The sequence below is a fragment of the Strongylocentrotus purpuratus genome, unplaced genomic scaffold, assembly GCF_000002235.5.
Source record: "Strongylocentrotus purpuratus isolate Spur 01 unplaced genomic scaffold, Spur_5.0 spur5_scaffold_9, whole genome shotgun sequence".
Lineage (NCBI taxonomy): Eukaryota > Metazoa > Echinodermata > Echinoidea > Camarodonta > Strongylocentrotidae > Strongylocentrotus > Strongylocentrotus purpuratus.
In genome coordinates, this window is record NW_022145615.1 from 25,364,738 (window position 1) to 25,387,607 (window position 22,870).

The window sequence follows — 22,870 nt, forward strand, 5'->3', positions numbered from 1 at the left end:
TATTGGCTGTTGAGCCCTGTTGCCATGGTAGTTGCCATTAATGGCAAAGTTACCATCGATGGTAAGTTTTGTGCAACGGGCCCTGGACTCAAAATCAAAGACCAAGACCTGAACTGCATGCTTGATGTGCAGTCTAGACCTGGACTTGGTTCTGAATCTAATGAAGATGTAAAACTAGCAAAGAAACTTCACGGCGGACATGACAAAATTAAAGATGAATATCAAAAAAATGTCTTCTTTTCTATTATTTGCAGTGGTAGTCATATAAAATTCAGAAGGCAGAAGGCAGAGAGATTGAACAATGCAACTGTGTCACTGTCTCAAACTTAATGTTACATCCAACTTTGCACTTTGATAAGAGAATAAATACAACTAAATACATTTCCGAATAAGGTCCAAAGGTGTTACCTGGCAGTCAGCTTTGCTACATGGAGTAAGCGAAAGTTGACTTACCCATCCCTTGTAACTCTGAGGCTGTTCACACCGGCAGAGATAGCGCGCGCTAGACTGCGCTATCTCTGCGCTGTGGAAGGTACAACGTTGTTTCGGTCTGCCCAACAGCGAGCCACGACGAGCCAAAACGGCGTGCCACTGGAGCACCTCTTGGGGGTGGTCCACGAGAGATAGCGCGATCTAGCGCGCGCTAAAAAAAAGGGGGTGCTACGATAGACCGCGCTATCTCATTGCGGTGTGAACAGCCTCTAAGTATCCAGTTTGCATATCTAGCTCCATCTTTTTCTTCAACCACTACCGCTATTTTGTACCTCCCTCCCATAATCCATTCACAATAGCTGAAATCCATGTCCGATGTCAAAGACAATCTAATACAGCTCTAACACCTTTCTTTCTGTAGCAAGCTCATGGGCAGAGTATCTTTGATACCTTGTCAGAATACTCGTTACTCCCACGTGTGATGAAAGCCACAAAGGCATTATCTCATATGATTTGACATAGACTTCACGCAAGTCTGGCTCTTGTCAGACAATATATAACTACATATACATGTGTTCAATCTCACATGTCAACTTCAAGTCGTGTATCATTTTCCATGACCGCTGACGTGTTCGAATAAAATTATATCATTAAAGCCTTTTGTCATAAATACCACGCCTACTCTCAGAGTAATTTAACAATTTTCTGACTAAAATCCATTGTTCCAAAGAGTGATGAAGTGGTAGTGAATGTATTAATTGTTCAGTTAAGAGAGTTGAGCATACTTTGCAATCACAATTCAATCTCGCATAACTAGGCCAGAACTAGGGGGCATCAACGTTAAGTAAAGTGCTATAACGTCATACCCTTTCGGCTCTCGACAAAAATTATGAAATAGTATGAAACAGTGAATTAAAGAGAAGGTTGAGTTCTGGTAAGAGGTGAAAAATAATTTGTGCACGTTATCATTGTATTATGCAAGTGTGGAAGAGCTTCAGATGAAAAACGTTTCCTGAAAAGCATGGCCCTTCAAATGCCTGAATATTCTAAAATTGGCATGTAACATCATAAAAATCGGGACAGATTTTTATGCCACATGTTCTTGTAGTCCCATATATATCTTTTTGTGTACAGTGCTTGTAACTTTACCGAGACTGGGCCAATTTTTTATATTATTTTGATGATTCCAGAACCTTGCAGTACACACCAATACTTATATGCTAGATGATCAACCTTTTCTGATCGATTCCACACCGTTTCTTTCATAATGCAATCACAAGACCAGAACTCAACTTTGATCTTTAAGTGGTAAATAAAAAAGCATCCCTTACCCAACACAAGCTCTTGACCCCAATCTCCTATGTAAGCATGTCGTGGATATAAAGATAATGATTGATAAGTGAAAATAAGAATGAGTTAGAATGGAATTGGAACAGATAATGAGAAATGGGTTACATTAAACAAGACTAGTGAATACATAGAGCAACATTTAGAATGAGAATTCAATGTTGCATGAATAGAGCAGCCACCACAAAACAAAAATGTGCAAAACATGTTTTCAAATATGAAACGATCAGGATTGTGTTTGTTGTAAAGAGCATCTTTATCTTTATCATACGTGTAAATTATAATCCTGGCTTTAAATATGCTCATGAATTGAAAATATGGACATTATAATGCAAAAACCTCATTAATATAGACATAAATACGCATTTAATTTTCATTTGAAAATACTGAATCTGGTATTATTGTGTGTAATCTATTTCAGATATGAACATTTTTCACAAAAATTACTAGATAAATACATGTTCAATATTCATACACTGCTACACATGATTATATCCAACCGGACAATTTCACACAGTCACAAAATGAAAGACACTGACAGACATTAAGCACAATATGTGATAATTGTTGACAAATAAACAGAAAAGTGAGTGCAGATAATAGAAATTTAGAATAATAATTAGGAATTTGAATAGACCAGAATTTTCATGAATATATAATCCCCCCCCCCCACTATACAAAGTCTATCTTTAGCTTCACAACTCCTTAAACAAGCGCAATGTAAGGAATATGTTTTGGGAATTCTCTCTAAATGATTTTTTAAAAACAATATGTAACAGATGTTTGGGACAACAGTGGTAAATATACAATTGATACAGAGCGAATGTTCATGTACCAAAACAAGGTACAGCATCATCTGAATCATAAAGGTTATAAGTAGGTTCCTTTTTTAACACCATATCATTCCTATATACTATTTCAAATGTCTTGTACAAATGTCCCGTATAAATGTCCCAAATATAGATCTAAAGATTTATTCTTTCACGGTAATCTAATAAAGGCAGAAAAGGTGAGGATCGAGGTTTTAGTTCATTTATTTAATTTTCTACTCTTCTTTTTGTGTGTCACAGTGCTAGAAATGATGGACGCATGGTATAAGAGAATTTAAAGGGAAACAGGCAGAGAATGGATTTAGAAAACCAGGTCACAACTAGGATACAAGTTTTACGACGTATCAATAACATGGTAAACCAACCAGGTGTTTTGTAGCCTGGGGGTAATGATAGATTGCAAACATGTAATTAGAGAGCGATTGAGGTAGGAGACAGTCAGGGACACTCGATGTATACATGTGGGTTAGGGTGAGAGAGGGAGAGTGAGGGAGGGGGGGGGGGGGGGGAGGGAGGGAGAGAGAGAGAGAGAGAGAAAGAATAAGGGGAGAGAGAGGGGGGGGGGTGCACAGAAAGATTGGAAGAAAAATAGGGAGATGGGTAGAGGGGTAGCAGGGAGACAGGGAAAGAAATAATGAAGAAAAAATAATAAAAAATGTTAAAGTGAGAAAGAGAGAGAGAGTATGAGAGAGAGAAAGAGAGAGAGAGAGGGGAGGAGAGGGGATGAGGGGAGGAGAGGGGAGGAGGGGAGGAGAGGGGGAGGAGAGGGGGAGAAGGGTGGAGAGAGAGTGAGAGAGTATGGGACTAATGGAGGAAAGGGGATTAGTACAGAATAATAGGTAGATACAAAGAGAGTGGGGGTATAGGAGAAAATTACACCAATATATTGTCCAAAGAAAAAATATAAGGCATCTACAGTCAATACAAAATCTAAGATTTTCAAATAAAATACAGCCAAAGTATATATGTTCTTGATAATATATATTTGACAAAGCATTTAGGAAAAAAGAAAGAAAAAATGTACAAAACTATACAGGAAAAACACTCTAAAAATGATATATCTATTAAAGTCTACGACACGTTGTCTGACACGTCTGAGTCACGTCTTTCGGATGGTGACCTTAAAGGTCGGTTCCCAGACGTATGTAAAAACCCAATTACACACACTCATACACACAAAAGACAAATGGATAGCTGCCTTATGAATTGAAGCAAATTTAAAAGATGTATATTTAGTGCTCTATTGAAAACAATAGGGACAGAAATCCTTTTTAATCATACAGAGACATAAAGAAACCATACAAAAAAATTAATTAAGGTGTGACAACTACAACCAGACAAACAAACATGCAGAGAGCAGAGAAAGAAGAATGAGATATTGAACAAAACAAATATTTCAACACTTGCACAAAATAAATGATCAAAGATATCAACAGAATCTGATGAAGCTAACAAAGTTATGAAGAGATGAGCATTGCACGAACAAAAAAATTGTCTGTAGAAATGACAAAGACTACGTGAAAATCTACATACATGTGTGCAGTAGTAATTTACAAGGTTATTATCTATGCTATATTACGCTACATGTATGTAATCTGAGCTATGCTATTTTAGAGCCTCCCCCCCCCTCTCCTCTTTCATTTTTAAGTTGTAAATGTGGATCAATTTTTGACCTACATTTAGGACGCTAAAAAGGTGATCAAACCGGCAATGTGAGATGAATTTTCACACATCTCCAGGCCCCAGGGAAATGGTTGTGCGTGACTTCATCCTCTTTTTATTGAAGTACGCGGCGCTCATAAACATTCCTCTACATGCCGTCATTGCATTTGATACATACTCAAGTACTTAGTAAAGCTGGTTTTCAGGAGAAGAAAAAAAATCATTTAACTTCCTAAGTTTGAGATTATTTGGACATATTCTAGAATCGAAATGAAATTAAATGGCGTAAGAAATTGAAGTGGTCTGAATAAAACAGCTCGCTTTCATCTATTTGAGAGATGGAAATGTCTGTCTCTCCCCAGCCTATACACACATTATACAGTGTATTTCAATTTGTACACATAAATACTTTTTAGGTATATTTCCTTTCATTGTAATATCTTACCTCTTACGTCTTTTATTGTACATACATATTTCATATTTCATATAGTCCTGTAATTTTTTTTTTTTAAATAAGTAACCTGGACTAACTTATGTGTGTTCTTTTGGTTCTTTTTTACAACTAAAGATGATATATAAAAAAGAAACGTTTTTATTGCCTCACTGAAACTCAGTTATCTACAATGAACGTGCTCTTTTAAGGGTATAAAAACCAATATCTAGATATTATTTCAATGTAATTTCATATTCCACTCCCCTTAAAGACACTCACTACCCTCATTCCTGCATCCTATGATTAGTAATACCCCAGAAGGCTCAATAACTACAGGATAGAGAGAGAGAGAGAGAGAGAGAGAGAGAGAGAGAGAGAGGAGGGGGATATAAATTTTTATGACTATCACATTACTAACGATGCCCTCTAATCAATAAGGCAATCTGTTCTACAGCCCTCACATAATTACATCCGTAAATAGGGCTGTTAAATGATTTCTAATGTGGCTCTGACTAATGCACTGGATTTATAGCATCAAGCCGACTTCGGTTTGTTTGGAATGCAATTACTATCCTTCCCATCATATTAACCTTGCTATATGAATAATGTATTTCCTGTTCTGGCGCAGGTATCAGTCTATACATTAGTATCAAACGTTCGCCAGAGCCAGCAGAATTAAAGAGAAGTTGAGTTTTCTGGTAAACGTGAAAATAATTTACGAGCTTTCTCAAGTCCTTTGTTGCACTTAGTTGCCATTCATTTACACGTTTAAGAAAATCATGGCAGCTCTTTTTGCAGCGGTTTACCCAACTATATCTGAAACAAGCCTTTAACGTTCAAACAACTAATCTAAACTGTCGGATTCATTAAAACATGAGTTAAGAAGAGAGTATGAACAAGATGATTAAAGCATGCAAAACTACTACCATCGGGATGACATCTATACAAAAAATTACAAGTACATGTATGAGTGAACGAAGATGTGTATGAAATGCATGCAGTGTCATTACATCAATACATATTTACAAACAATAACATCACAGAATTCATCAATAAATCAAAACCTTTATCTACAACTCTCTTTCAGTATCTCTTCCCTTCTCTCTCTCTCTCTCTCTCTCTCTCTCTCTCTCTCTATATATATATATATATATATATATTTCTGTATCTCTTCCCTTCTTTCTATCTCTCTCTCTCTCTCTCTATCTATATCGGTATCTCTTCCCTTCTCTAGCTCTTTCTCTCTCTCTCTCTCTCTCTCTATATATATATATATATATCTGTATCTCTTCCCTTCTCTAGCTCTCTCTTTCTCTCTCTCTCTCTCTCTCTCTATATATATATATATATCTGTATCTCTTCCCTTCTCTCTCTCTCTCTCTCTCTATATGTATGTATCTCTTCCTCTCTCTCTCTCTCTCTCTCTCTCTCTCTCTCTTTTCCATTGCTCGTTCTCTCTCTCTCTCTCTCTCTCTCTCTCTCTCCTTCTCTCTCTCTTTTCCTCTTTTGCTCTCACCAGCGGGATGGATTTTCTTCGAGGTAACATATCTGGCAGGAGGTCTAATCCTGGAGGGCTACGCCATGAGAAAACAAATAAATAAAAACACAAGAATGAAGATGACAAAGACATATCAATGAAGACTGAAGACTGAAGAATACATATGAAGAGTTTAATTCCGAAAGGAGCTAAATCCATTTTTGTAACTTTAGAGAAAAATTGAAAAGTGACATTACAAGGTGCATTTTTTTCATAATTGCTTCCAAAATTTAGGTCAATAATTTTGTTGAAAGACGGGTACTTAAGTGAACAATGTTCTGATATCAATAACTCAATCTTCATCAAAAGTGGATTTAGCTTCTTTTGGAATTAAACTCTTCACATACATTCATCAATATGCAACATACATGTACTCTATCAATCATATATGCATGTACTCTATGCTAAGATTTAAGAGGGTGCTGTGTCAAAAAAGAAGATTTGAGTTGGGCCCTTTTGGCTCTCTCCGCAGACGATATACAATGTACTATATTAATACAAACGTATTGTCTGCTTAGAGCAGCAAGGGCACTAACTCTGTGTCAGACAATATGAGTTAAGTCCTTCTAGCTCTTCACAGATGATAGGTGATGATGGGTATAGTCAAGGTGATAATTGTATACACCGTGATGTATATGTGATACATGGCCAATATGTTTTGTATATTTAGAGGAAGAAGGACGTTAACTCTGCGGTGAAGGAAACAAGTTAACCTCTTTCTGGCTCTCCACAGTTAATATGAGATGATGGGTAGGTAGTATAGGTAGAAATTGTATACATACACCATGATGTATTTGTAATAAATGGCCAATATGGTTTGTATGTCGAGATGAAGAAGGACGTTAACTGTGAGTTGTAGGGTATGAGTTGACACCGTCCTTGCTCTCAGCAGATGACATATGTTTAGTTTTGCAGTGGTTTATGCGCCACGATATATCCTTTTCTTTCAAATGCAACTATTCATGTGCTCTTGGTAATTTATTTCTTTTAACGGAGGCAAAACAGGTTCATTAAAAGACAGAGTTGCATCCTGAACAAGTCCTAGATTCATGCTCGGCTTCTTTTGCACAATTTGTTAAAAGTATTCATCCTATGGCGGATATACACGGTGGCCCATATGTTATGTAACCCATTACTAAACCTGGGTCGAGAGAGGCAACCTCAGACAAATTACCCCAGATTGTGTAGGGAAATATGCACAGGTACAGGAATCAATGTTCTCTGATTATCATGCCCTCATTTGTGTCTCTTTCTAATTTCATGATATGAATAAAGACATTTGTATGATGCTAAATGTAATATTGATTAACAGGTGAGGAGATGTTGGATATAGATGAATCTGGAAATATTGATGGCATGAAGCATCTAATCTGATGCCTAATAATGTGCAATGGCTATATCTAAATTTGAAATATATCAAATCAATGGGGATGCTAGACTGGGTTGGATGTGTGGCGATGGTAAGGCGTGATCTAAGAGTAACCGAGCGTTAGCTGTTACTATGGCGATGGTAAGGCGTGATCTAAGAGTAACCGGGCATTAGTTGTTACTATACCGCTGATATCTTGCGGGAGGGGGTTAGTTCAGGAGCCATGTCAATCTCCAGAAGTTTATTCGCTGGGATGCGAAAGTTTTTACGTCTCCTCAAGGGTCTTGAGACTGAAATGTCTTGGTTGTTGTTGTTTATAGTGTCTGCAAATTCGCTGTGAAAAATAATTGTTACACCGTTGACTGTAAGTATACCTCATGTCATGTTAATTCATGTTAATTCATGTAAATATTCTTCAGAAAAAGGTTTCTTCTTTGACAAAGTAATTATTTTCTTTTTTCACTCAGAATTGTTTAAACAGCAAAACTTTTGGATACATGTAATAAGAAATCACAATGATGTAGATTAGCAAGGCATAGAAGAAATCAAGAAGAAAAAAAATACATCTATTTAAAAATGAACAGAAAATCAAAGAGATTAGATTGGTGTTAGTTACTCTTTTGTTGTTAGTGGTCGGTTAGTGAAAACATTGTGTTGCATCAGAAAAATAAACCCGGTAAAGGTATATGTGATAAGTATCATTCACAATCCTAATGTGAAACAGAGTATTCACTACAATATATACAGTATCAAATGTGATCTTTTGACAATAATACAGTATGGAGAATTCCAATTAGGTAATATTTGCAAAATTGTTATTAATCACCTTGGGTATACCATATGGTTTTAAAAAAGGCATAATTTTACACTTATTGCTCCATCTAGATCTCTCTTCCTTTGATCAAAGAAACTAGCGTTCTATTAAAATCACAGTATATGCAATGATTTAGATTCATGTTGGTTTGGGACAATACACTTCTAAAAATTCTTAGTCTCACATATTTGCAGGAATTGGAAGTCTATGCTCCAAAAGTGAATACACAGAAAGCATATTTAATCTAATGTAATACTGGTACTGTTCAGAAAGAAAGAAATATTATATAAAAATGGACATTAGGGGCAATATATTGAAACAACTTCATTAGTTTACTTACCCGCCATTTGCTAAGTTGGCCCACAGTCCGCCTACCCTTCCTGACCGCATACTACTGTCACCATCGTAATATCCCTGAGACGATAATGAATTATACACCAGTCATAATGACAATTTTAAATCAGAATCAAAATTATACGCTGACTTTTGTCTAGCAATGCAGCCTCTACCAGTACCAGCAGTTTCTTGTGATGAATATTAAATCTGAGGTACTCGCAATGTTTCTGCTACTAAAAACTGGAACATTTTTAACACAGGGTAATTCATTTGAATTCCAACTGCCATTCGTAATTTTATGTACAATTTATTCGGAATATTTCAACAATATGAAAAATATGGACCATATTGTATCGGATGACGTAACATAAAGTACCGCACACACGATATCCAAAGGAATCTAGAATGTACGACCGCCTGTCTATATAGACCCCTTTATTTTTGGGGCACTGTGTTTACTCTCCTCTTGAGGCATGGCTATATTCATTGTTGTTGGCACTGCGGCTTGGGGACAGCCATGCTTTAAATCCTCACTGCACTACTTATAGCAACTTGCACCTCTATATAGCAAACAACGCCTTATCGGTGCATGTTGGTCCCCCATGATTCCCTTTTTCTTATGTTAATTGAGAGTTTATTTGATGAGATAACCACCTGTCAGTGACCCTGCAGGGAGGTCTAATCCCCCTTGGCCAAACCAGTGCAGATGGGCTTAATAAATGGTTTAATAATCACAAGACTATTATCCTTGAAGTGCTGTCTATTCTTTAATGGTGACAGCGGTGGGATAGGGGCACATCTAAGTATGACATTTGGTCATTTGGTGTCCCACATGTTAACCTAGTAATATGGTATCATGAACATAGATTGACACGAGTATCATTTTATCTGATATACCATTTTGAGGGGTCAGTGACACAAAGACTTAACTCCATTTTGAGAAAAAGTGGTTTATGTGTCACTGAGCACTTGGGCCTTAAGGAGTTAAGTCTATGTTTCACTAGCCATTGACTTTAATGGGGAGTTGGGTGGAGTTAAGTCTTTGTGTTTCCTGGAAAGCCCAAATTTTCTGAACATAATTTTGATATCAAATACTCATTTTGGCAAAATATGGAGTTACGTCTTTGTGTCACTGAACCCTTGATATGATCAATGCTCTAGTAATAATAATAATAATACATTATATTTATATAGCGCTTATTACAATGTTTCTAAGTGCTTTACAATCATCAATCATCAACCATCAATCATCAGATATACTAGAATCGTAAATGTTGTATGGCACAAAATATGACAGGATTTGGTTTGATTGCTATGGATACCTCTTTGATTTGCTCGCGCACTCTATGGAATGCGTTGAGCCATCTCATGCGTGCGATGGTCATAGCAGGTACTAGGTCTCTTAACTCGTCCTCCTCTTCCAGCAGTTCCAGGTCCAGATCGTGGTCCCCCCGGTCCAGGAGCTCGTCCGACTGCTGTAAGCTCTCTGAGTACTGGTCAAGGGTCAGGTTGCTCCGACCGACCCTCGGTGATGAGTAGCGGCTACTTCCAGCGCTGAGGATAAACCAATAACAATAATGGACATTTGTTGTTTATAAAACCCAGGATAGCTGCATCTATACTGCTCTTCCTGAGGGCTCCACAATTTTTTAATTAAAATTGACAATGAATTTAATAGTGCATAAAATTGAGTAAGAATAGAAATTTTTGATTTCATTACAAAGAGCATTAAATTGCCTACTTTCCTGGATACAGCAGTTTGTTATACAGAACAGAGTTAGAGAGATGCAAGCATTTGTAAAGTAAGCATCTTGCGCCATTGGCTTTATCCTTCGGACAAGTAAAACCCATCTGCATAGAGTTATATGGACGATTGTGTACTCAAAATCTTGCGATCAATAACATGTGAAAATTACCTTACCCCATCTTCAACTAGTTCATTGTCCCTCAAACCTTCCAGTTTTACAAAATATTGTAGCAAAAAGATTGGACTGACAATATGCAGTAGATGGTAGACTCTGGCACGATTGTTGGAATGTATTCATTCCATATTTATAAATGCAAAAGACTATACCAGCATATTTAGCAAAACTGGATGCATGATTAAAATCAGCATCGACATTGAATAAGATCAATAGCAAACTGAATCCTTACAAACTGTTCAAATGCGTAAAAGGACAATGGTGAGAGGCCTTGCATTGTGATCATGTCATACATCTATTGTCAGGACAAAAAAAAGGTGACCCCCTCAAGAAAAAAACGACTATAATATGAACTAATCACTTTAGGTTTAAAATATGACTGTCATAAAAGAAAGAAAAGAGGTATTTTACTGGGCCCTTAACATAAAGATTTATGATCAATTGTATTTCCCTCATACCTTTCCTATAAGTAGCTCTTTATGATTATGTTACAGAGAGATACAATGCATAGTAATACACGATTAATTGGAGAAAGATTGAAGATTTTTATGACTGATTGCAAGTTGACTTACAAATGTATATATATATATATATAACAGGGCCCAGGACATATATTAAACTGGAAAGTAGTTTACAATAAAAGAATGAATTCAAAATAGAGAAGAGATGAAATACATGTACCTTCCTGTGTCCAGCGAGGGCCTACTCTCTCGTTCTAAACTATCTACATCTCTCTCGTCTCTGTGCAGATAACTCTCACTCCCGTGAGGACTGTAGGGGTAGGGCTCCATCTGCCGGTGCGTACTAGGTATGGTATTGCTTGTTTCTGATTCCACCTCGCTCTGTTCAGTCCTCGTCTCAAAACTTTCCCCCCTGTCCACATAGTTCCTGCCCTCGTCAAAGTTATACCCCTCAAAGTCGTCCGTTTGGCGGCCAAAGTTGGACCCCCTGTGGTCGTAGTCACTCTCCCGAAGGTTTCTGTACGGGTCCCGGCGGACCAGTTCAAACTCGCTGCTTCTGGCATCAAGGTCGCTATCGCGAGTTTCAAGGTCGTCACCGGTGTCTGGCGGACAGTAAATGTTTTCGTGCAATTCAAAGTCCCTCCCCTGCTCGGGTTCAAAGTCTTCTTCCGGTCTTGGATCTCGGTCAAACTCTCTACCCTGTCTTAGGTCAAAGTCACTGTCAAGTCGTGAATCAAACCCGCTGTTTCTTCGCGAATCAAATTTGCTTTCAAGTCCTAGATCAAACTCACCGTCTCTATGCATATCGTATTCAGTGTCCCTTGTTAGATCGTACTTGCTACCCTTTTTAGAATCTAGACCGCTACCTGGTACTAGGTTGCCTCTTCTGCTTTCATATTCACTTTCTGTCCTTAAATCGTAGTTGCTGCCTCTCAAAGGCTCAAGGTCTCCGTCCCTTCTTAAATCATAACTACTCCCTCTTCCCCCGGGTAAGGGTTCACGATCACCAATCCTTAGATCTTCACCTTTGCGCAAATCATAAGCTCCTTTGTCCTTGTCATACTCGATATCCTCACTACCCGGGTGTTCAAATTCACCGTCCGGCGGAACATACTCACGATCCGGCGCAACATACTCGCGATCCGGCGCAACATACTCGCGATCGGGGTGAACAAACTCCCTTTCCCTCCCTTCATACTCATCGCTGTAAACCTCGTGTGGAGAATCCTCCCGATGATACTTCCTATCATATTCCTCTTGTTCATATGACTCCATGGGTCTGTACCTCTGCTCGTCAGAGCTCTGTCCTTCTCGATATTCCTCCCGAAACTTATCGTAATCATCCAAATAGCCCCGTTGGTTTGGGCCAAATTCCGAATCGTATTCTCCGCTGTAATTGTCCTCGGGGTTTGTGAATTCACCTGTTGATCCATTGTACCTATGACACAACAAGACAAAGCATTCAAACATTGTATTTTTGTTGCAGGGTTGCTAGGAGGGTCTTATAAAATTGCGCAGTTCTTCTAAACCCGGACAGGCTTATTGCTTAGAGTAAGGTAATCATTGTAGCAAAGGACTGAGGATTTATAAAACATCTGAAGAATTTAGGATATCAGACTATTTGATATATTTGAGTGTCTGCTTGCTCTATGCAACAAAACTTTACATGGACGTGGCTCTCATAAAGTAAGGCCATAGAAGCAATCAGATTGGAAAGCATTCTGGCTAAAGAAATACAAGTATAAGTGAAATTTTGATCTCTGCAATCTTCCCTTTACAACAGCGAATGTCTTGGATACATATAACCTAATACGTACAAAAAACGCAAAAAAAACGTTATTCCTAAAAGTTGACAATTTGAAATAACTGGAAATAATGCATCTACAACATACTCATCACGATTGCATATCATACCAATTCAAGGCTTTATCATAATCATTTAAATCTTTTATATTTGGCATTCTCCTATTTTAAAGCATGATAGGGAAAGTCGACCAGAAAACTGTAAACTCCCCCATTGCATGGAATTCCAAAACTTCCGAAATGGTGAATTGACTCTTGGAGATAACTCTCTCAACGTGTTGCCAACTTAAGGATTTGATTGCTTATTTTCCTTTTTATATTTCCTGGCATATATAGTCATGACACAAAAATGGAGGCAGCACGTGCAGAAATGCTTGCCCTTTCTTATCATGCTCTAGCATATTGTCTTAGGACTTGATGCTGAATCAAAAGTTATTCAGCCAAAGAACAAAATGTAGAATGATTGGGTTAATTATTTAAGGAAGCCAGTAGGCCATGTGAATCTCTAAAGCTTCCTGAAAACCTCACCTGTGATCCATATTGCTACCTGGGTGATAGCCATTGTAGTATTCTCTTTCGGGGAAGTCCTGGTCTAAACGGTCGGCACTGCCGTCCGTGAAGTCGTCGCGGTCCTCGGGATAGAGTCGTCTTCTCTCGTCGTCCTCTATGAAGCGTCCTATCCGCTCTTCATCGGTGAGGTCATGGGGATAGTAAGGCTGGAAGGAAGGTTGAAAAATGGGGGAAAAGGTTAGAATCAGCGTGACGTCAAATATTAGAAGTCTTGAGAAGGAGATGGCACAGAGCAAACTTATGTGAACTGTTATGTAATTTAATGCTCAACTTCTGTCTCCCCACATTTAAATGAACATGTCTGTCTATCAATCACTCGTATTTGAGAACAGCACAACACGCTCCTGTGGAAATAGACTCAAGTTTTAAAATATTTGTGGCTCTTTAAGCTCATGTCGAGGGTTCAGTGACACAAAGACGTAAATCCATATTTTGCCAAAATGAGTACTTGATATCAAAATGTTCAGAAAAATGTGGGCTTTCCAGGAAACACAAAGACTTAACTCCACCCAACACCCCATCCTTCAGGTCCCAGGGTTCAGTGACACATAAATTACTTTTTCTCAAATGGCCAAAATGAAGTTACGTCTTTGTGTAACTGACCCATAGATGTATAATCCAAGCATTCTGAAACAATACACTGCTATGGGTAAAAATGGAAATAAATTACAAATCTACAGGAAAAAAATTGCAAGAAATTGACTGACCTGTTCCATGCCGGGGAAGCGGTCATCATTGAAATCATGGAAGCGTGAAGGGGGCGAGCCGTGGGAGGGTGAGTCTAACCTATCTGAGGAATGGTGGGCTGTACCACCGCTGTGTCGAGGGCTGCTATTGCTGACTGTGGGGGCGTTGACATCACTGGTGTAATCGCTGTCTTCGGACATCATACCAGCTACATAATAAAACAAAGACAAAAAAAAAAAAAAAAAATTTAAAAAGGCATAAGAGCTTAAATTCAGGTCCTCCCAAAGTACTGAATAATTGTAACCATTCCTTTGTAATAACATTCAAAAAAATAATCATTGGGAGGGGGGTATACAATTTTTTTTTTTGAGGGGGGGGGGGGTATAAACATTGAGGAGACACAATAGCTCAGTTGGTAAAGCAGTGGTCTTGTAATCCGGCAACCCAGGTAACCTGGTAAGGCATTTAATCAGGTGCATTTAATCCTCATTACCAGGTCTCTTGGAGAGGACCTAAAGCCATTGGTCCTCTGGTTGCTTACTAACAAGCATTGATGCTTTCTAAGCAGTCACGTAAAATAACCACTACTAAAACTTTGTTAAAATTGTTTGAGACACCAAGCTGACCTAAAAGAATGTCCCTCTCACTTGATGAAATCTACTTGATGAAGTTTGGCTATCTTCCCTTGAGAGCAATTTAGAAATTTATTGATTGCAATTCAGAAATGCACTAAGGAAACACAACTGCAGAAGAGACAAATTGTAGTTTTATCACAGAAAACAGTCAACTCAGAATACAGAATTGGGCACAATACTTTAATAGGCAAGGAAGATGATATGAAACGTTGATTAATAAAGGAAAGCACAGAGAATTGCCCATAAGTATGATGAAAGTGCTGATGAAAAATCTTGTTTTCTGACAAAATACATTGATGATAACTATGGTACATATAAAGCTGGAACAAAGAAAATTCTTAAGGACTTTTATAACTGAACTTGGAGAATTCAGGAACATACCACCTCTGCTTCCCTTGCATAATGCATGTACATTTAAAAATATATTTGTCCTATAGAGTACAGATTTCATACATTCACATTTCAATGGTTTCATTTGATCAAAGGTTATGTGTTCCGCTATCACATACCAAACTCTATCAGAGCTATCTTCAAATGAATTTTAGAAAAAAAATTAAAAACCTTCCACACAAAAAATTAAAAATCCTGAAGAATCACTTTCACTTGCCAGGAGGAATGACCACAGAATCAGACATGCGAGGCTCCATGTCAGATTGTTTATTTTCATTTGACACCAAGCGTCATCTGCATAAGATATGAACCACTTACCCCATAAAGGATTAATGACACTCAATACCCTTCCTTTTGTGGCATGACCTATTTAAAGTGACATGATATATCCAAATTATATTTTCCATTTTCCCGGCAAAAGAACACAAATAGTCGAGGAGTTGGAACTAAGATGCAAACATTACTTTAAATCCTGTTGCTCAGCATCACATCACACCCTCAAATGTCTGAAATTCATGTGATGTATGTTCAAGCAACCACTTGGAGTAGAACACCGCTTGCTGGTGCTGGTAATGGACAACGTTTATAATTGAAATGATCAATCATACATCAACTATGGATGGGAATCTAAAAGATTTACATGTCTTGAAGATTGAGGTGTGTATGCATCAATGCATGGCTCGATCTGAGCTGGAGGCTTGGTTTCTGCGTTTCAAAGAGCTGATGGAATTTCATAAGCTGCTCCTTAAGAATTACTTGACTGGTGGTGTTGGATTAGCTGGTATAGTTTATTTATCCACAAACATCCAGTGTCTGACTTCCCCAAAGAAGTGAACATGAATGAATGTAATAATCTTGGTTGATAATCACTTTAGAGGCTCCAAGGAGATGTTTCTGTCCAGTTGGAGAGCAATTTTGTTCGGACGATTACAGTTACTGTCATGACCAATTGCCGTCAATTCCAGATAGCTTTTCTCATAAAATGCACTTATTCTTTATGAAACAGACATCCACAGCCAGTTCCAATTTGTGTACAATCAAGGTTAGATGATACATACTGCACTCCGTCAGAGTCAGCTCTAAAAAGTTCCAAGAGAAATCGCAAAATTTGTTCCTGGGAAGTAAAAATCCTAGAAAAGAAGCATTTTCACTTGCAAGGAGAAGATGCCAGCTAGGATACCAGCCTCGTGAAACAGAAATAGGTCAATAAGATGACCTCACAAAAGGACAGGCGACACATTTCCAGCCAGACATAGTACATGTCAGTTGAAATATATCCATTTCCCTCCAAATATATTGGTTTCGAAAGCAGATGCAAGTACAGGCATTAATCCTCATCACCTAAAACCTTCGGTCCTCTGGTTGCTTTCTATCAAACAAGCATTTATGCTTTCTTAGCAGTCAGGTAAAATAACCACCACTGCAATGTACACATTTTTTCTGGAAATCTTGCTATTCTCAATAAAAAACCAATTCAACAATTGAATTGGACTGCAACAATTCTTAGTAGAAGAATCAAACGTTCCGATTCCAAGTCAATAAAACGTCATCTCCAATTAGTCCTTCCTGCTCTAGCAGTCTAATCTTCCTATAGATCTTCATTAAGCTCTACACACATGCCATGAGGCTTATACATAGCAGCTAGCTAGCATGTGATCGAGTAATATGAAAGCATCCAATTTGTGTTCTACCCACTTGCTGCTTGCATTGGTGGAGTGAACTCTTGCCGTGTTTATGGACGAGACTGCGTCATCCTCATTTACCTAAGAGCATCCAGTGAAAATAACGTCGGGCTAATTAACCCCAGCCTAAACCAAATGCTAAATATTCCAATCAATATATGTACCGCAGCTAGCTCAGGCAGACTATTCCCCCACCCCCTTTCACATGTGCGGATTAAGGGCCGTAATAGCCTGAAATTGCCTGAAATATATCTGTATGGTATTAGTGAGAATAAAATGATGGATTATTGCTTTAGTAAACAACCTGATCTTCCCTTCTCAAGTGCATATATTCAGACCTGCCAACCTCTAGAGTATAAAAACTGTATTCTTTTATCCCAGAAGTTGTATTTTACTGACAAAAGTTGTATTCTTAAAAATAAACACGGACTGTTACGCGGATGAAGGCCTCTTACAGTTCCTACATACAGGAAGAAATTTTTGTACGGATCATTGGTTGAATATGCATGATTTCGTCACGACTGTTGTGTTCGATGAACCATTAATGAACATCCCCAAACTGCAGATGTGAGATGCTTGTAGGATACTTTACATGATAGAATGTGCATTTTGCCATTGAAAATGGCACACACACACTCAAAATCCCCCAAATCTCCACCCCCCCCCCCCCCCCAAAAAAAAAAAAAAAAAAAAACTTTTTTCATTTTTTTAAAATCGTACTGAAGTATTTGCTTCTAAAAATCGTACAAAATACGACTAAATCGTACTGGTTGGCAGGTCTGTATATTATGAGCTATTATGGCATATTAATGGAATCTATCTTTATGGTATCTTTGAAAAGAGAAATGCATTTTGGCCAAAGCAACTATTCCATAGCTGCGTCCACATGCACGGATCAAGGGTCGTGGCAAAATTTGCATAAAACCTATCTGTATGGTATAAAATAAGCAACTCTATCTTCCCTTTTTATATGCATGGATTATAAAGCCATTATTGCATATTCATGAGGTCTATCTTTATGGTATCTTTGAAAAGAGAAATACACTGTGGCCCACGCAACCATTTCATTGGCGCTTTCACATGCATGGATTAAGGACCATAATGATATTTGCATGAGATCTATCTATGTAATATGATTGAAAAGAGAAATGGACTGTTGCTTTATAAGCAACTTTATCTTCAATGTCCACATGGAAGGATTATGAACCACTAAAGCATCAGCACGACATCTATCTTTACGTCATTGTTATGAGAAATGTAAAGAGGCTCAAAAGGTTTCATAATCCTCACATATTTCACTCTGTTATTTGTAGGTGTTCCATGATGCTACTTAAAATATGAGCAACAGATTATTAATTTTATATGTGTACATGAAACCCGAACACAACTGCTGTGTGCAGGGTTTACTTTTCAAGGTTGATTTCTTCTTCTTCTTCTGCTTGTAATCTTAAATGTGCCACACAGCCTATCCCAAAGATCTGTATGTAGATAACCAGTTGTGAATAATAATAATAATAATATTCAGTACTTGTATAGTGCATAATACGTTATGAAATAACATCTCTATGCGCTTTCAAAGGGCTTTGGAAATTATTAACCAAGCTAGCTCCGGCAGCCGTTATCAGCGCACAGTGCATTTCAAGGAATAATCCTACCAGGTACCCAATTACCTCACCTGGGTTGAGTGTGGCAAATGTAGATCAATGTCTTGCCAAAGGACATTAGTGCAGGCACTAAACACCCAGTTTACACCCTAGTCCTTGCGAGAAGTGTAGCATATCAACGTGCATAGGGTGCGACTCTCCTACACACGGGGCTTCCAGTTAATGTTCTCTCAGAGGACGGAGTGTTTTCAACAGAGTCAGGCGACGTTCCGATTGCGCCACACACCACCTCCCAAAACAAATTTAACACATTCTAGCTTTACACGAACTACTTTTGAGATGATTGGTACCTTATATGTAGTGCATATAAGCCATGTTAAAGTATGCAACAACAAAAAACACTCCGTCGGATTTCTCTCCGTAAGAGAAATATTCTTAATTACTTTTAGTCAATAATCAAACATGGTCAATGCGAATGTGAAAATTTGTACAATCATGATGTCATCATGGCACTGACTGATACAATATGCTTTTTCAAATCAATGAAAACAAGGTTATCACAAAACACTACATGCAACTGCACCATAAAACTCCAATTTGTTAGTTAATTTGATTGTATGTGAATGAGGAGCGGGAAAAAAACATTGAAGGTATTGGCTCAAGATCTTATCACTTGGAAAGATATTTGTTGCAGAAAGCCAAAGGGATTGGGTCACTGAACCTGTCATTGGATAGATTACCGTTGATGATCATAATGATAAGTGTCATGGTTTAGTGGTACATTCATTTGACTCTCGAACCAAGGATTGAGGGTTCAAATCCCAGCCCGGCACTTATGTTTTTTAGCAAGATACAAATACCACTTTCCACCCAAGTATAATGGAGTCCTGGCAATTGCTGAGGCAATAATAAATGCCGGTATTTCTATACTTTTCACCTTCTACGCATAGAAGAGCATAAGCTTAAATTTTGCATGCGAAAGGTGGCTTAGATGTACAACGTCATAATTCATGATGCTGTATTGATTTCCTAAAGATCCCAAACATACTGGGATATGGGGTAGGGGTCTCCTAAGCGAAGGGAACTCTTATATCCGCACTCAAACAAGTACACACACACACAGAGCAAATGCCAGCGTGGTGACGTAATCTAAAAGGGGTGAAGGAGGGGTTGAAAAGGGAAATTTCTATCATACCCTGGTCGATTATTTCTATCTGGGTATAGTTATACATTGCATATTATAATCATTATTATCAATATAATTATAATTACTGTTATTACAATTATCATTATTATTATTAGTACTACTACTGAACATTGGAAAAAATCTCTTTCCATATAATTGTAGTTGTCTTAATTAATCTAATAAATTTGAGTCATTTCCACTTTTAAAATCAGAATTGAATTTAAATCTAACTTTGTATGCATTGTAATAGATACATATGGTTGCTGTGCTTGTTTTTATAAAAAACAGAACTAGAACTGAAATCAATTTCAACCAATAGTAGCAAAACTCTAATGATACTAAATCTGTACAATGTAAATCTGTACTATTTCATAACCTTGCATTTAAAACAAAATGCAGGAGATTACTTCTTGTTTCTCTACCCCTCCCCTATTAAATAAATAAGCAATCAATTTCATTCTAACCCTCTTTCTGGTGAATGTTGCAAATCGTCGACGGGAGAAAGTGCGTCTAATAGCTTTCCCTGACATTTCAATGTGCAGTCAAGCGTAACAGACAAGATGTATGTACACTACAGCCCCCTGGTGTGCCCGTTATATACGGCAAACACGTACCTATGGAAGAAGACACTTCAGAGTGTACAAAGTACCCCCAAATATCCACAGATCTTATACACGTGGAGACGTCCCACTTCGTGCATTTTAGAAAAATCACTGTTGAAGTGATGGAGGTGCTTCATGAATACCTTTTGTTTGCCCTCTTGAAAAGAATACTGTCATCTGTGTATCTTAGATAATGTGCCACCAGTGCATAAATGAATAATGATCACGCAACTTTCGTGAACACGTATCCGGCAGTCGTCTCGATGGGTTTTACAGTTTTGTACAAATGGCCTTTATCTACCCATGCGCAGATTGTATCTCTCAAGTGGCTTTTTGAGCTCTGTTAAGTGCCAAGTTGAGAACTTGAATCACAAAAAGGGAATAATTTAGATTTGCAATTAGTCATAAATTTGTGACATATTACCAGAGATTTTTTGGAGTTTCTTCTGAGTCCAATCTTCGGCTGAGAGCAGTAGAAGCAGTGAACTAGAATTTTTTTTTCTCACCCTAATAGCTCTCAGAAAGTAACATGTCAGATAACTATTACATCATACTATATAGCTATGATGGGGTTCAGCTTATTAAACCCCATACACTAATTATCTTGCATGAAAACTGACTGAATTCCATAAAAGATACTACCCTTGAGGGGTAAATCTACCTTAGAGTAATTATCTCTCTCTCTCTCTCTCTCCCAAACACACTCTCTTTTCTCTCTCTTACTCTCTCTCTCTCTCTCTCTCTCTCATCTTATTTCCATGAATGACAGTGGCACGAACATCTTACACTACGACTCTTAATACAGAGATTTGCTTGATAAGACCTTGAATTAAAAAAGACAACAGCTTACAGATAACAAAAATTAAAAAAAAAACATAATATTAAAAAAAAGCTTAAGCACTCTACCAGCTGAAATATGAAAACAACATGGATACAATTTCATCATAATTTCTTTAAGACTTAGCATGCCATCAGTATCAGCAACACCTGCCCATCTCTCGCTCAGCGCTTGGTTTTTACAAAAGACCACAAACTTTATAAAGTACAAACCTGTCAAAAAGAGGGATTTTCCCGTGGAAACTCACTAAACCACTGCTAAGTAGTATTGATGTTGAACTACATATTTTGTATATAAATTTATGGTAGAGTGATGATATTTGTGCAGATTTCAATGATTCACATTTGCAAAATGTTGTGTGGAAGTTAAAAAGGATTTGTAGGAACACTGAACTGAAAAAATGATTGTGTGCAATACTATTCAAGAATTTAAAGGGAATGGGTGAAAATGTATATTGTGCCAGTGTTGATAGGTATGGTGAGGCACAAGAAAAAAAGGAAGTGTTCTGCAATTGGGCCAATGTGCCAAATAGGGGAATATAGAATGAGGGAGGGAGGGGGGGGGGGGGGGGGGGGTGGGGGACCCTCAATTTCAGACAAGTTTGCACACATCCTCCCTTGTGTATTAAGGTAGAGAGACACGATCAAGGGTGGGTGGTTCCTTATATGTGAATATATATGTACTTGTGTAATCTATTCCATAGGGGGGCAGAGGGGTATACAGGGGGGGGGGGGGGGGGCAGAGGGGTGTACAGGGGGGGGGGGCATCCTTATATGCAATCTGATAAAAAGGATTTGTGTCATCCATTTTGTAGAGGGGAAGGGAGTTACATGTACAAAAGAGGGGATGGAGTACCCTACATGTATATTACAAGTAGGTCCCTGCATCATCCATTTTGAAGAGGGGCTCGGGGGGGGGGGGGGATCCTTACTTGTGACTAGATACAAAGTGCCAGCGCCATTAAATTTAAGGATCAGATGAATACAAAAAAGAAGGAGGAAGGGGAGGGTTCTACATCGGAAACAAGGTGCATATGTCACCTGTTTTGTTGAGGTGCAGAGGGACAGAAGGGGCACAGAAAGAGGGTTGGGTCACCTTTCACTCGAGACAAGGTGCATATGCATTTCTTGAATGGGAGAACAGGGACACAGAAAATGTGGGATGGGGTACCCATAATACAAGAAATGTGGTGGCCGGGGGGGGGGGGAATGGGAGGGGCAAAATGTTGGAGAACTTACACTGAGCCGGTATAAGCTGGGCAGGTGGCTGCTGTCCTGAGCCGCTGGCATCTTGTTGGATAATGTCATGGATCATCCGCAGCTTGCGTTCATAAGCCACCGATTCTTCTTGCTCTGTCGTGAGAAGAAAAGCGAGAGGAATTGTTGAATGCTAGGACAGTATGCAAGAGATAAAGATAGTATTAAACAAGAAGTAAAATTGTTATCTTGATGATGGTTGAATATATTGAATGCCCCCATCTATGATGGGATTATATGCAGCTAGTCCGTTCTCCTGTTAAAGTAGAAATTGAGAGAAAGAAGAGTGAGAAGAGTTCCTGGTATGGTAAATAAAGAGTACAATGATCTTTGTAACAAAATGATACATCATACACTAAGGATTCGCAACAGCGCAACCTGTATTAAAAAATTGAAGTTATCTATTCTTGATTTTAAGAATGAAAATACTAATTGTGCAACTGGTGCACGTAAAAGCAGAGGCTATCTTTATTC

General features: G+C 38.2%; 1 protein-coding gene across 5 annotated transcripts in view; it reads right to left on the minus strand.

Moving 5' to 3' along the window:
* LOC576527 (protein unc-13 homolog B) overlaps positions 1–22,545 on the minus strand; it is a 56,089-nt gene extending 33,544 nt beyond the window's left edge. For 3 of the 5 annotated variants that reach the window (XM_030976568.1, XM_030976566.1, XM_030976564.1), the window contains exons 1-7: positions 22,379–22,545; positions 14,224–14,411; positions 13,475–13,662; positions 11,364–12,581; positions 10,083–10,314; positions 8,765–8,838; positions 7,797–7,944 (exon numbers count right to left, since the gene is read on the minus strand). In XM_030976568.1, coding sequence (XP_030832428.1) covers positions 7,797–7,944; positions 8,765–8,838; positions 10,083–10,314; positions 11,364–12,581; positions 13,475–13,662; positions 14,224–14,411; positions 22,379–22,454 — 2,124 coding nt within the window. In that variant the 5' untranslated portion in view covers positions 22,455–22,545. Of the gene's footprint in view, positions 1–1,763; positions 1,791–6,220; positions 6,279–7,796; positions 7,945–8,764; positions 8,839–10,082; positions 10,315–11,363; positions 12,582–13,474; positions 13,663–14,223; positions 14,412–22,378 lie in introns of all 5 variants that reach the window. The other 2 variants (XM_030976567.1, XM_030976565.1) reach the window with 2 other exon arrangements.
* Between the last annotated feature and the right edge of the window lie 325 nt (positions 22,546–22,870).